Source organism: Martes martes, assembly GCF_963455335.1.
Source record: "Martes martes genome assembly, chromosome: 5".
In the NCBI taxonomy this organism is placed as follows: Eukaryota; Metazoa; Chordata; class Mammalia; order Carnivora; family Mustelidae; genus Martes; species Martes martes.
Window position 1 is genome coordinate 154719709 of NC_137892.1, and position 13462 is coordinate 154733170.

The 13462-nt window shown below is 40.8% G+C and overlaps 1 protein-coding gene across 2 annotated transcripts in view; it reads left to right on the forward strand.

The window, feature by feature from the left end:
* DNAH5 (dynein axonemal heavy chain 5) overlaps positions 1-13462 on the forward strand; it is a gene marked incomplete at both ends in the record, with an annotated part of 215917 nt that overhangs the window by 34322 nt on the left and 168133 nt on the right. For both annotated transcript variants that reach the window (XM_080804575.1, XM_080804576.1), the window contains 5 exons: positions 1798-1883; positions 2685-3006; positions 4168-4374; positions 9767-9938; positions 11701-11846. In XM_080804575.1, the coding sequence (XP_080660701.1) occupies positions 1798-1883; positions 2685-3006; positions 4168-4374; positions 9767-9938; positions 11701-11846 (933 nt within the window). The remainder of the gene's footprint in view (positions 1-1797; positions 1884-2684; positions 3007-4167; positions 4375-9766; positions 9939-11700; positions 11847-13462) is intronic.

Genomic DNA, 13462 nt, shown 5'->3' on the forward strand with positions numbered 1-13462 from the left:
TAACATCAATCAGCCAATATATACATATTTATACATTTCATATATATAGTTTCAGCGGGAATAGTGAGAATCAAAAGTGTATTGTTATAAGTATAGTGATCCTTCAACTTTGGGGCTCTGCTGAATGGGGCAGGGACCATTCCTACTTCCCCCGGGTAGCAATGTCTCTTCAAATGTTGAGTGTTTCCAGTGGTGTCCTGGATATTTCTAACTGGTTGTCTTGCCAAATTACTTGTGTACTATATGCTCATCTTGGTACTAATTTTCACTGCATATGAAACTGGCTTTCTGGTTTTATCACTACGTAAGTTAATGCTTCCTTTAGAATAGTAGAGGCTCAAAACTTTTGTGTGGTAAAATTGACAAAAAAAAAAAAAAGGATTGATTGGAACTTTATAATGTTCCAGAAAATAATGAAATAATTTTTCTGTCTCTGATTAACTCAGTTTAGATTTTTTAAAAAAGATTTTATTTATTTATTTGACAGACAGAGATCACAAGTAGGCAGAGAGGCAGGCAGAGAGAGGGGGAAGCAGGCTCCCCCTTGAACAGAGATCCTGATGTGGGGCTCGATCCCAGGACCCTGAGATCATGACCTGAGCTGAAGGTATAGGCTTAACCCACTGAGCCACCCAGGTGCCCCCTCAGTTTAGATTTTAATGACAACTGTACTAAGTCTTACAGTGAACAAAGAAGTAATCACATGCTTCATTTTTTGGGTGCAATTTTATTTTTGGACAATTTTATTTTTGGAAAATTGATTTGAGGGTTGTATGAAAGAGGTATTTCTTAAAACTTTGATATATTATTTAAGTCATTTCTTCTGAAATTCTCAGGAGTTATTTACCGGTTTTTCTGTACTGGTCTTACGGTCCTGGCTATGGATGTGTTTCCATAGATTAGCTTTCTTTTCCTTCTGCTGGGGCCTCAGTGCTTTTGGCACTCCAGACTACCTGTTAAATTAATTTCTTAGGTTAGACCCTCCCATCTCATGCATAGTCTAAACTCAGACTCCTCTCCCAGCTACGGCACAGACACAGGATTTCATTTGCTCTAGGGCAGAGGTCAGCAAACTATGCCCAAGGGCCAAATCTTGCTCTGTGTCTTTTTTATGGATTGTCTGTGGCTGCCTCTGCATATAGTGAGTAGTTGTGAAAGGTACCTGCTGCACAAAGCTGAAAATAGTGGCTGCATGGCCCTTTCTGTTTCATCCATTCACAGCTCTGGGCAGTTGGCAAGCCCCCTCGCTGCTTTCCCCACCTTGTGGGCAGAATCACTGCTTGGGCTGGGCTGCCTTTAAAGGGCCCTGGCTTTCTGCAGGGATCTCTCGAGAGTGTTAAGACCCCACAGCTTCTCTGCCTACCCTGTGATAAAACCCCAGTGCGTGGTGCCAGCTCCGGCTCCCGTGACTCCTCTGGCTTTCAAGTCCCTCTTTGTTCTGGCTTCTGGGCATTTATCTTTCAAGCTCAGGTGACTATTAAATTTCCTGTTGTATTTTGTCCTATATTGTATGTGTTCATAGAGCATGGGGGAGCTCTTTTGTCTTGCTGCTCAATAAGACTTTTTTCTCCATAATATTGTAATAATTTATGGTGACAGATGGTGACTACACTTATGTGGTGAGCACTGAGGAATGTGTAGAGTTGTCACATCAACGTGTTGTACCTGAAACTGACGTGACATTGGATGTCAATTTCACTTTGATATAAAAGGCATACTCTAAAATTTTTTTTTTTTAAATAGGGCATTTCTCAATGCAGATTCACTATTTACAATCAGACTTTATTCTATTTTTAGAATGAGTTACAGAAGTTCATGGATGTTACATTTGAAACAATTCAAAACACAAATCAAGCTCTAAGTATGTTAAAGAAATTCGAAAGGTAAAAATTTGAAACAAATTCTGTTCTGTCTTCTAAAATGGGGGTCATATGAGCATAGTTTAGTTTATTTCATTATTATTATTTTTTCATATTCTAACGGAAAGAAAATCCTTTCTTGTCGTTCTGCATAACAAGGTCTCAGTTTTTAAGTTCTTAAGATGATTAAGAATTTGTTTTATTTCCTGTTAGCTTTGAAGTACCTTGTGACTGCTTATCATATTAATGTTTAAGTAATTTGAAAGAATTCTTACTGGGTTAATGGTTTTGCCTAGATTTTAAGGATTGACACTATTTTTTTTTTTTTTTTTTTTTTTTTAAGTAAGCTCTATGCCTAACATGGGGCTTGGAACTCACAACTCTGAGATCAAGAGTCACATACTCTACTGCCTGAGCCAGTCAGGCACCCCAATCCTACTTTTTAAAACCACTTTATTGAGATATAATGGATGGATTGATGCTCTTTTGGTTTTTTAAAAATGCCAAATAAATACTTCATTCTTTTCCACTACCTTATATTTTTTAAAGGTTTTATTTATTTGAGAGAGAACGAGAGTGAGTGAGTGGGGGGAAGGAATAGAGGGAGAGGAACAACAGACTCCATGCTGAGTGTGGAGCCCAGAGCAGGGCTTGATCTCGTGACCTTGATCATGACCTGAGCCGGAACCAGGAAGTCAGACACTTAACCAACTGTGCCACCCAGGCGCCCCTCCATTACCATAAGTTTTAAAATAACTCTTAATAAAGAAGGTTGCTAGGTATCTGCTCATTAATTCAAAACATTCACTTTTAAAAAAATATCAGATTGAACATACCTAATCTTGGTATCGAAGACAAATACCGGCGTATTCTTGAGAACTATGGGGCTGACATTGACATGATCTCCAAGCTGTATACAAAGCAGAAATGTGATCCTCCTTTGGCTCGAGATCAGCCTCCCATCGCCGGGAAGATTCTGTGGGCCCGCCAGCTCTTCCATAGGATTCAGCAACCAATGCAGCTTTTCCAGCAGCACCCGACTGTGCTCCAGACGCCTGAAGCCAAGCCCGTGATTCGTAGTTACAACAGGGTAGCCCGAGTGCTCCTGGAGTTCGAGGTTCTGTACCACAGGGCATGGCTTCAGCAGGTGAGTCTCTCCATGTGTGCTCTTCCGAGACGTCTTCACTGTCAAAGGTGGGGACTCCTCTGCTAGCACTGGACAGTTTCATTCCTGTAGGAAGTTGGATTTGTGGGTAGATCCTAAGGCAGGTTTGATTGAATGTAGATAAAGAGTATAATATGTCCATGAAGAAAAATAAGGATCAATTTTGAGAAAATAATTATAAGCCAGATAACAGAAACTCATTTTTTTTTTTTTTTTTTTTTTTTTTTTTTTTAAAGATTTTATTTATTTATTTAACAGAGAGAGAGAGAGATCACAAGTAGGCAGAGAGGCAGGCAGAGAGAGAGGGGGAAGCAGGCTCCCCGCTGAGCAGAGAGCCTGATGCGGGACTTGATCCCAGGACCCTGAGATCATGACCTGAGCTGAAGGCAGAGGCTTAACCCACTGAGCCACCCAGGCGCCCCAGAAACTCATTTTTATTTAACTTGCAGCCTCCTAAGGGAGAAAGAAGATCCTGTTTATTGGTTCTTTTACCTAGTTGATTAGGTTTTCTGACTTTTTTCTATCCATTAGATTCTGTAATGTGTCAGTGAATACTAGTATGTCCCTGTTAAGTGAAGTCTTAAGTTTTCTTTGGTTATACTAGGTTCGTCAAATTGTATTTCATACCCTCCCAACAATCTCTTTGTAGATTGGCAGGAAGTATTTTGGAGGATAAAATTCAGACCGACAAGGCCTCTAAAATGGTGTCTCATTTTCCTGGTTCAGCTTTTGGTGCCTGAGCCTATAACAGACATGTCTCCGTAGTGGTATTCACTGTTTTTCTAGATAACTGAAAACGGAGGTTAGTAGATTTTATGAGGAAAAATAACTGAGTAGGCATGAAGGTACCACAGAGCTAAATGGCTTTTGAGAAGCCGTCACTATTTCCGTGTCTACTTACCTGTTGGGTGTGAGAGGGTCACAGCCCAGCTGTTCTGTCAGATTGACTGCGTGGCCTCACTGCCAAGAGCTTGAAGGCCCTTTTCTGAAAGTGACCTTAGAAGAAGAGTGTTGTCTTTAATTTGAGAAGAATTCATCCATGAAACAATACTTACTGGTCAATGTTCCCAGAAATGGCTGAGCTAGATACCCTGTGTAGGCATTGAACTTTCTACTAGTAAAAATGTTGATCTCTTCACACAGATTGAGGAAATTCACAGAGGACTCAAGGCGTCTTTATTGGTGAAGGCTCCACGTACAGGGGAATTGTTCGTAAACTTTGACCCTCAGATATTAACCTTGCTTAGAGAAACAGAGTGTATGTCACAGATGGGTCTAGAAGTTTCACCATTTGCAGCCGCCCTGTTCCAGAAACGAGATGTATACAAAAAGAACTTCAGTAACATGAAGGTATGGTACTTTAATTTTTTCCCCTCCTTTCTGGCTAGCCCCAGTTTGTAATAAAAACAAAAATGTGGGGGCGCTTGGGTGGCTCAGTGGGTTAAGCCTCTGCCTTTGGCTCAGGTCATGATCTCAGGGTTCTGGGATCGAGCCCCACATCGGTCTCTCTGCTCGGCGGGGAGCCTGCTTCCCCCTCTCTCTCTGCCTGCCTCTGTGCCTACTTGTGATCTCTGTCTGTCAAATAAATAAATAAAATCTTTAAAAAAAAAATGTGGTGGTGTGTCGCTGTTGAGGGGCAGCAAGTACCCAGGATGGCCGGACTGGAGACTGAGAGGAAATGAGATGGTATGGTCGACAAGGGCCAGGTCGTCACCGATCTCATAAACCCAGGGTGTAAGTCTGAATGCACCAGGAAGCCATTGTAGGAATTGAAGCAGGAGAAAGAGGGAGGCTGCTTTTTTTTTTTTTTTTTTTTTTTAAAGTAATAAAATTTGTTCTTGTTCCTGGTAGAGAATAGATGTTAGGGGGACAAGAGTGTCAGAGTGAAGGTGGCGTGCAGGCTGATGTAGTGGCTCAGGTTGGAGATGAAGGTGGATTAAAATAGGGTGGCAGCTGAGTAGATCAGCAGGTCGGAGAATAATGCCAATAGCAGGTTATGAGGGAACTCAAGGATAATTCCTTTGTTTTTGGTGTGAGCGATTCAACGGATTTACTAAAGTAGGGTGATTATGTATTACTGTGTAGGTCATTTTTCTGTACAATGTGCAGTGGCCCAGAATGAAAGTTCCATTTACAGAGATGGCAAAGACTGGGTCTACTGTATTTTGGAAGACAGGAGGGAATCAGTAATTTCCATCTGAAGCATAAGATGATGTTTAGAGCTGCCTGGTGTTATCCAGGCAGATAGATATGTTAAGTCTGGAGTTGAGTGGAGAAGTCAAAGTGGAAGGCATAGTTTGAGAGTTTAATTTTATTTTTTATTTTTAAGATTTTATTTATTCGAGGGGGAGGGCAGAGGCAGAGGGAGAAGCAAACTCCCTGCTGAGCAGGGAGCCTGATGCGGGACTTGATCCCAGGACTCTGGGATCATGACTTGAGCCTAATGCAGACACTTGACCATCTGAGCCACCCAGGCGCCCCAGTTTGAGGGTTTTAAAAATATAGTTGGTATTTAGGGGTACCTGCCTGGCTCAGTCAGAAGATTGTGCAACTCTCTCTCTCTCTTTTTAAGATTATTTATTTGAGACAGAGAAGGAGAGAGAGAGAGAGCATGAGAGGGGGAAAGGGCTGAGGAAGAGAACATCCAAACAGACTCCTGCTGAGCACGGAGCCTGATGTGGGACCCGAATCTGTGACCCAGGAGTTCAGGACCTGGCCTGAAGGCAAGAGTCAGATGCTCAACCAACTGAGCCACCCAGACATCCCATGAGCATACAACTCTTGATCGTGGGGTCATGAGTTTGAGCCTCACATTGGGTACAGAGATTACTAAAAAAAATAAACTTGGAACATACTTGGTATTTAGTCATGGTCCTGGGTGAAATCACCAAAGAAGGAAATAGAGGTAAGGAAGAGTAGAGGGTCTCGGCAAAACTCGGGGTTGTCTCAGTATTAACAAGTCTGATAGAGGAGGATGATTACGCTAACAAAGTTAAGGATTGGTCATTGAGGTGGGAGGAAAGGGTAAGAAAATCCTCGTGCAGGAGGGGATGATCACCAGGGACAAAGGCAGCTTGAAGGATGGCAAGATGAGTGCAGAGATGCCACTGTGATATTTGACGTGGAAACCCTCGTTACCATCTTATAGTGGATAACCTCATAGCATAAGACCAGTGAAGCCATGCCTTTGCGTAACACTTTACATTTTAACTATTCGTTATTCCATGTGATCTTATCCATAGCCATGGTAGGTAATTGAGATAGAATACTATTATATTATCTTATGACAAAACCATGACTCAGAGTAGTTAAATGACTTAGCCAGGGTTTTATATCTAATAACTGGCAGAAGTAAAACCTGAACCAGACCTGGAGTCTATTGTTTTCCACTCCTTCATGTTATATTAAAAAACTAATATTGCCAGTGGACCAACATTCCTCAAATGTGGCACCATCAAATACAGGTCAGCATGTTGAGATTCCCCTTTAGTCTTTTCTTGCCTGTTAGGAAAACCACTTAGTCAACTTACAGATTTGCAAAGAAACTAGTATTTTTTACTAAGAAATAATATTTATCAGAATATAAAGTTGCTAAAAATAATTTGGTACATAGAATGATTATTTCAGTGTTCTGTTGCAGGTGACAGCCAACCTCAAAATATAGTGCCTTAAAACAACCATTTCATTAGATTTCATAATTTTGTGGATAAAGAATTAAGCAAGCCTTGACTAGGTGATTCTTCTGTTCCTTGTGGCATTGACTAAGGTTATTTAGTTTGGCTTGCAGGTGTGTGATCTGGAAGGTCCAAAGTGACCTCATTCTCATGTCTAGTTCTTTGGTGGGTACAACTGGAAGTTTCACTCAGTTGGGATTAAGGACGGGAGCATCTTTGTGTGGTCTTTCAGGATGGAGGTCTCAGGGTAGTAGAATTTCTTATGTGTTCATTCAGGGTCCTAAGAGAGGGCATTGCAGTAAACACAGAGGAAGGTGCATGGCTTTTAGGAGAGCCTCATAGGTCTTAGCATCACTTCTGTTGTAATCAGATGGGCTCCATAAGTCGACCCAGATTCAAGGAGAGGACATAGATCCTATACCATGAGGGAAGGAGGGTCAAAAAAATGTTTTAAAATGTTAAAATGTCATATAAATGATAATTTGAGCAAGTAAATTGTCATCTGATTGACATTTATTATATCTTGGAGGTTGAAAGAGTGAACGGTCCCTACCCAACATGAGTGGCTGATAAGAACAGATCTTTTGGCACGTTTGGGGGACCACCTCCCATGTTGCAGAATTATTGTGTGGACTATTTAACAGAACTGTCAGGCTCCCGCAGATATACCAAAGTAGCTGAGAGATTGTTTTCTTCATCTTTTCCTTGGAATGTAGTTCAAAAAGCAATGAGCCTGCCTAGACTAATAGTTACGAGTATACATTCTACAGCCAAATTGAACTGGATACAAACCATTATCTTTGGGCAAATTATTTTACTCTTCTAAGCCTCAGTTTCTCATCTATAAAATGAAAAATATCTCATGGGGTTAAAAAGGATTAAGGGGAGAAGTAGAAGGCCTGCTGATATGCTTCCCAGGTAGAATAAGTGATGGACATTGAAAAAAGCTAAGCCGTGGATAAACGCTTCAGCACGTGTGTCAGTAGGTGCTCATAGAACCACCCAACGTAGGCTTTTCCAAAGTGGCTTTCATGGAAATTGAAAGCATATAGAGAAATTGTGGAAAAGAATTGTATGAGGAAAGGATTATGTGGTCCATCTGGGAAATATTGGGTTTAATAAAACTCACAAACATCCACTGGGCTTCTTACTTCCTTCTTGCAGTTTTCTGAGAATCATTAATATCAATTGTGATTGCCAAAGAAGGGAGATAGTGTATACAGTGCTTTTCCCAAACTTTCCCATCCAGGGACCGTTTTTCTTGTAGAATCTCTTAGGGCTAGTATTTCAGGGAAAACGCTTGGCTAACCATTGATTTAATGACAAAGTAATATCAACATGCGCATTACAAATATAAACTTAAAAAGAATTGTATTTGAGAAGTGTGTTAAAGTTACTTTCTTATAATTAATTATTATTAATATGAACATTACCAAAAAAGGTAGGCTGGAAGTGCTTTTAGTCTTATTTAAAATGATAACATATGAAAAAAATACTGACACAGTTCAATATTATACAACCCGTAAATTTCAGTGTAGGAAGAGAATCCATGAGTTTCTAATCACAAATGCTCCTGATAACAGTTAATTAATAAATGAGGGAAATATTGATTGATCATCTCCTGTGTGCCAGGTACTGTTTGAGGCACATTGAACAAAACACACAAAATTCTTGTTCTTACAGAAACTCTTATTCTTATATTCTAGTTGGCTAAGATAGCAAATAAACCATGAACATTGCAAATATGTAAGTTACATAGTCTATTAGAAACTGATAAGTATACGGAAAAAATAGAACAGAGCAAAGAGGATAGATAGAGTGTGTAGGTGGTTTTTGGTGATGGTTTACAAACTTACAAACTTAAATAGATATTCAGGATAGGCCTAATTGAGAAGAAGGCATTTGAGTAATTGTTTGAAGGGGATGCAAAGTCCCTGAAGCTAGGGACCAGCAAGGAAGATGGTAGGGCAGGAGTAGGTAAGGGATGAGAAGAGTGATTACAGATGAGATCAGAGACGTAATAGGGACCAGATCTTTGCAGCCTCACAGAAGAACTTGTAGCCCTAAACGTGATGGGAAGGCATATGGCCATGTAAGCAATGGGGTTAATAGTCTGATTTACATTTTGAAAGGATCCCTCTTACCGCTAAATTGAGCATAGACTGTAGGGGGCATTGAAGGAAGCAGGGAGACAATGGTAGACCATTAAAATAATTAAAATAATTTAGAGGAAAGTTGTTGGTGAGAGCAGTGCATATGGTAAGCAGGTCAGATACAGATCTCTTGAATATGGAGCAAACAAGATATCCTGATGGATTGCCTGTGGGTGTGAAAGACAGGAGCCACCAGTGGATGGGATGGAGAGTGCTGTGGGCAGAGAAGGTTTGGAGATGCTAAGTTTGAAATGTCTTTTATATTCAGTCGGAGATACTAAATACTCTTTCACCATATATGAATCTAGACTTTAGGAGTGAGATATGGGCTGAGACGTGAATTTGGTTGTCTTTGGCGTATGCATGATACCTAAAGCCATGACATTTGCTGACCTCAGCGCTGGCTCCTGACTCCTTTTATGCTTTGGGTCTTACATCAAAACTTGGCCTTCGATTTCAGCAGTAGCTGAGGTGGACTTCTGGTGACCCCAACACTTCAGGTGATGAGTATGGTCCCAGGAAGTGCCCAGAGGAGCAGGCAGGGCATGGTGCCCGCGTGCAAAGCTGAATGAATGAGCCTCGTAATGCACAGGCTAAGGCACTGGTAACTTGGTGTAGAAAACTCACTTGACCTTAGAACTTTTCTCCCCTTTTGGACTGGGTAAGGGGTGAGAAACTCCTACTCTTAAGTTCTTTTTTTCCTCTTCTTCAACTGTATTTTATTGGATTAGAAATTTATGTTTAGGGAGCGATTTCTCGTCTTCTATTCTTGTTTTGTTTTTGCCCTTGTAGCTGCCAGGCTGCTCTTGGAGCCCTATAGCTGGACCCTAAATAGAGGCCATCTTTTTGGACTAAAAAACCCAAGATATTAAAAGTGTGACATTAATTGATCATTTAACCTCCATTTCATTACAGATGATGCTGGCTGAATATCAGAGAGTGAAGTCAAAAATGCCTCCCACCGTAGAGCCACTGATGGCCCCTCATTTGGCTAAAGTGGACGAAGCTCTCCGGCCTGGCCTGGCTGCCCTTACCTGGACCTCACTGAACATTGAGATGTACTTAAAAAACACTTTTGCAAAGATCAGTAAGTCTGTCTGAATGGTAATTATTTCTCATTTTGAAAGGCTGAGTTCTTAATGTCTACTGTATAATTTCTTCTAGAGAACTGTGATGTAAATAATACAATGGGAGGGTTATTCTTAAAGTGTTCCCAAGGGAATTTTATCAAAATACATGAATTTGTTGATTTCCTGGAAACTATGTATATTCACCATTTAATTTTATCCCCAGAGATAAACTACATTTAAAAATTATTATTATTGGACAATGGACTTTAAATAAGATGGGCAATTTAAAGGTGGAAAACTGTGATCTAGAGATGCTGAGTGACTTCTGATGTGACAGAGATGTAAGCAGAAAGGATGAGTTTAGAACCCAGCTCTCTTGCCTCTAAACCAATAGTCTTCCCAAAATACATCTCCCTGGGAACTAAAACAGGAGGAAATAGGCTAACATTCTAGAAGGAGGTATTTATGAAAGGCATAAAAACTTCATAGAGAGAGTTTTCCAAACCAGATTAGAATAGGCTACCAAGGTAGACTTCAGTAACTATTCTCCCTAGAGAATATTAGGATTAGAATGTTTACACTTGGATGTTTTATTATAATGTTAGTTGGAGACAGGAGCTAGTTTCTAAAGTTCTCCTTAGTTCTCTGATTTTGTTTTCTTTTTGTGATTTAAGTGAAAGATCCAAGATGGAGGTCAGAAGTCCAAAATGACTCTTTGGGAGTTAAAAATTAAGGTGTCAGCAGAGATAGTTCCTTCTGGGGGCTCTAGAGGAGAATCTTTTCCAGTGTCCAGAGGCCGTCTACATCCTCTGGACTCATGGTCACTCCATCCTCAAAGCTAGCAACATATTATCCTCAAATCTCTTTCTCTCTGTTTCTTTGCTTTCACGGGGAAATTGTCTTCTGTCTGACTCCAACTCTTCTACCTCTCTTACAAGGACGCTTTTGGCTGCAGTGGCCCCACCTAGTGTAGATAATTCCCACCTAGATAATTAAGCATGGTCTCTACATCTCACATCTGCAAAGTCCCCTTTGCCATATCAGGTAGCATTTGCGGGGGATTAGGATGTGGACATCTTGCGGGGGTGTGGTGGGTCACAGATGTCCTTGAAGGAGCTTTTAAGAATCAGAAGAGTGAAGAATTATGTTGAGCACACATGCTCGCATAGAAGTCTGGCTCTCTTTTAGTAGGAAATAAGCTTACCAGGCAGAACTTTTTGGTATCTTGGTATTAGCTTAGAGATGACTGAAAACTTTTAGGGCCTTATTCTTTAGGAAGCAAAGGTATTTATTTAAGGGAGTGTTTTATGCCTTTGATACATTATGAGTATATAACATGGATTCAATTTTAACTTCATTCTCCAGACAAAAGCCGTATCAGAATGAAAGAGAACTCACTCTATGGTATCTGTTGAAATGGTATCATCCCTTAGCTGGAGCTTTATTAACCATCATTCCGACCTTTGATGTAAAAGTGTTAATTTCCTCTAGAATTGACCTTTCTGTCCATGGAACTTAGTGTTCAGTATTACTTCAGCACAATTCTAAAAAAGGTACCTTACGATAGTAACTGTAAAGGAAAAATTGAAGAAATTTCACTTCAATAGTATCTCAAGCAGAGCCTGGTGCGGGGCTTGATCTCATGACCCTGAGATCACCACCTGAACTAAAACCAAAAAGAAGGCTTAACCAACTGCCTCCCAGGCCCCCCAGTTGTGTGCATTTTTTTTTTTAAACAAAATGCTTAATCTCCTTTATTCACTTTTATTTTTTCCAAAGAGGACCTGGAATTGCTGCTTGACAGGGTCAACGATCTGATGGAGTTCCGCATTGATGCTGTTCTGGAAGAAATGAGCAGCATGCCGCTTTGCCAGCTCCCCCAGGAGGAGCCACTTACCTGTGCAGAGTTCCTCCAAATGACAAAGGTTATTAGGAAATTGATGTTTTTGTTAATTTTTTTTTTTTTTTGAGAGAGTGAGAGGTGGGGGAGGGGCAGAGGGAGAGGGAGAGAGAGAATCTTGAGCAGGATCCACACCTAGCATGGAGCCATGACCTGAGCCAAAATCAAGAGTTGGAAGCTTAACCAACCCAGGCACCCCTTTATTAAAATTTTTTAAATAAAGGGCATTTTTCGATGCATAAATTACATTTTTTTCTGTCTGTGATTGGTTTGTGATAGATGTGATCAAACGCTGAGCCTTCTGACAGTAATTTGAAACTGAAGAGGAACGTATCTAAGGCATCACCTAGACATGAGGAACAGACCGTTTCTTTTCACTCAGTAGGAGAGAAATTGCCATGAGACACATTTCTCGTTTTTCCATATTTTTTGAAGAATTGAGCTATTTTGTTGAATTTTCCAGTAAGCTAGTGTTAATTAATAAGACATTTGTTTTTAATCTCTTCGGGACAGCATTTCTTCTTTAAATATTTCTGGAGAACACCACTTCCCAAACTGGTGTTCTGCGGTACACAGTCCTGCAGCCACTGCCAGGAGACCAGGAAGACTGGGTCTGTGTTCAAACTGCTCAGGGTAAAGGCTGGACCCTCCTTTCCCCTTGCAGAGTCTTTACATATTAACAGTTAAAATAAAGGCCGTCAGAAAGTCTCTTATGTAAGAGCCCATTTAACTTTCTTTGGCCCACTATTTCTCAAACTTTTTTTGCAAAACAAACCCTTTCTCCCCTATGCTGGGATTAAGATCCTAGAAACCATGCTCTCTCCATGAAGCAGCCTTTTGGGAATGTCATTTTGGCATCATCATTTGCAGTGTTCCTGATGGGCATCCTGAGTATAAGAATTCATCAGGGATGATTTTAATATGGCATGTCAGGAGTCCCCAAGACAATCACCACTAGAAGGATAATTTATGAGAATGGTAGATTAAGATTTAAGATAACATTTTTTTAAAAAAGATTTTATTTATTTACCCGACAGATCACAAGTAGGTAGAGAGGCAGGCAGAGAGAGAGAGGAGGAAGCAGGCTTCCTGCTGAGCAGAGAGCCCGATGCGGGGCTTGATCCCAGGACCCTGGGATCATGACCTGAGCCGACGGCAGAGGCTTTAACCCACTGAGCCACCTAGGTACCCCTAAGATAACATTTAATCTTAGATTAATCTTTAAGATAATCTTTAAGGTAACATTTAATCTTAAGACACAAGATTTGTAAGAAAGACTCCTGGAACTCAGCATTTAGTTGCACTGAGGATTGAGATTTACTACAGGGCTGTGGTAAAGATACTCAGTCAGACCCTAAGAGAAAAGAGGTGGGAGTTTGGAGGACTGCTTATGTAAGCTTCCTTATGCTGTCTCGCTATCATGAGGGGCCACAGAGAGTTTACTCTCACCCCAGCAACAAAAATGCAGCAACGTGTTTGCAACATTTCTGCACAGGGAAGCCCATGGGAAACTCAGTGCTGGGGGTTTCTAATGGGTCTGGCCACATAGGCACCCTCTGCCTAGGATGGACCCAAATTCCAGATACCCAGAAGGAAGACAGGTGGGCAGCATTAGCCGCACTGTTTGCACAGGCTGCGTGA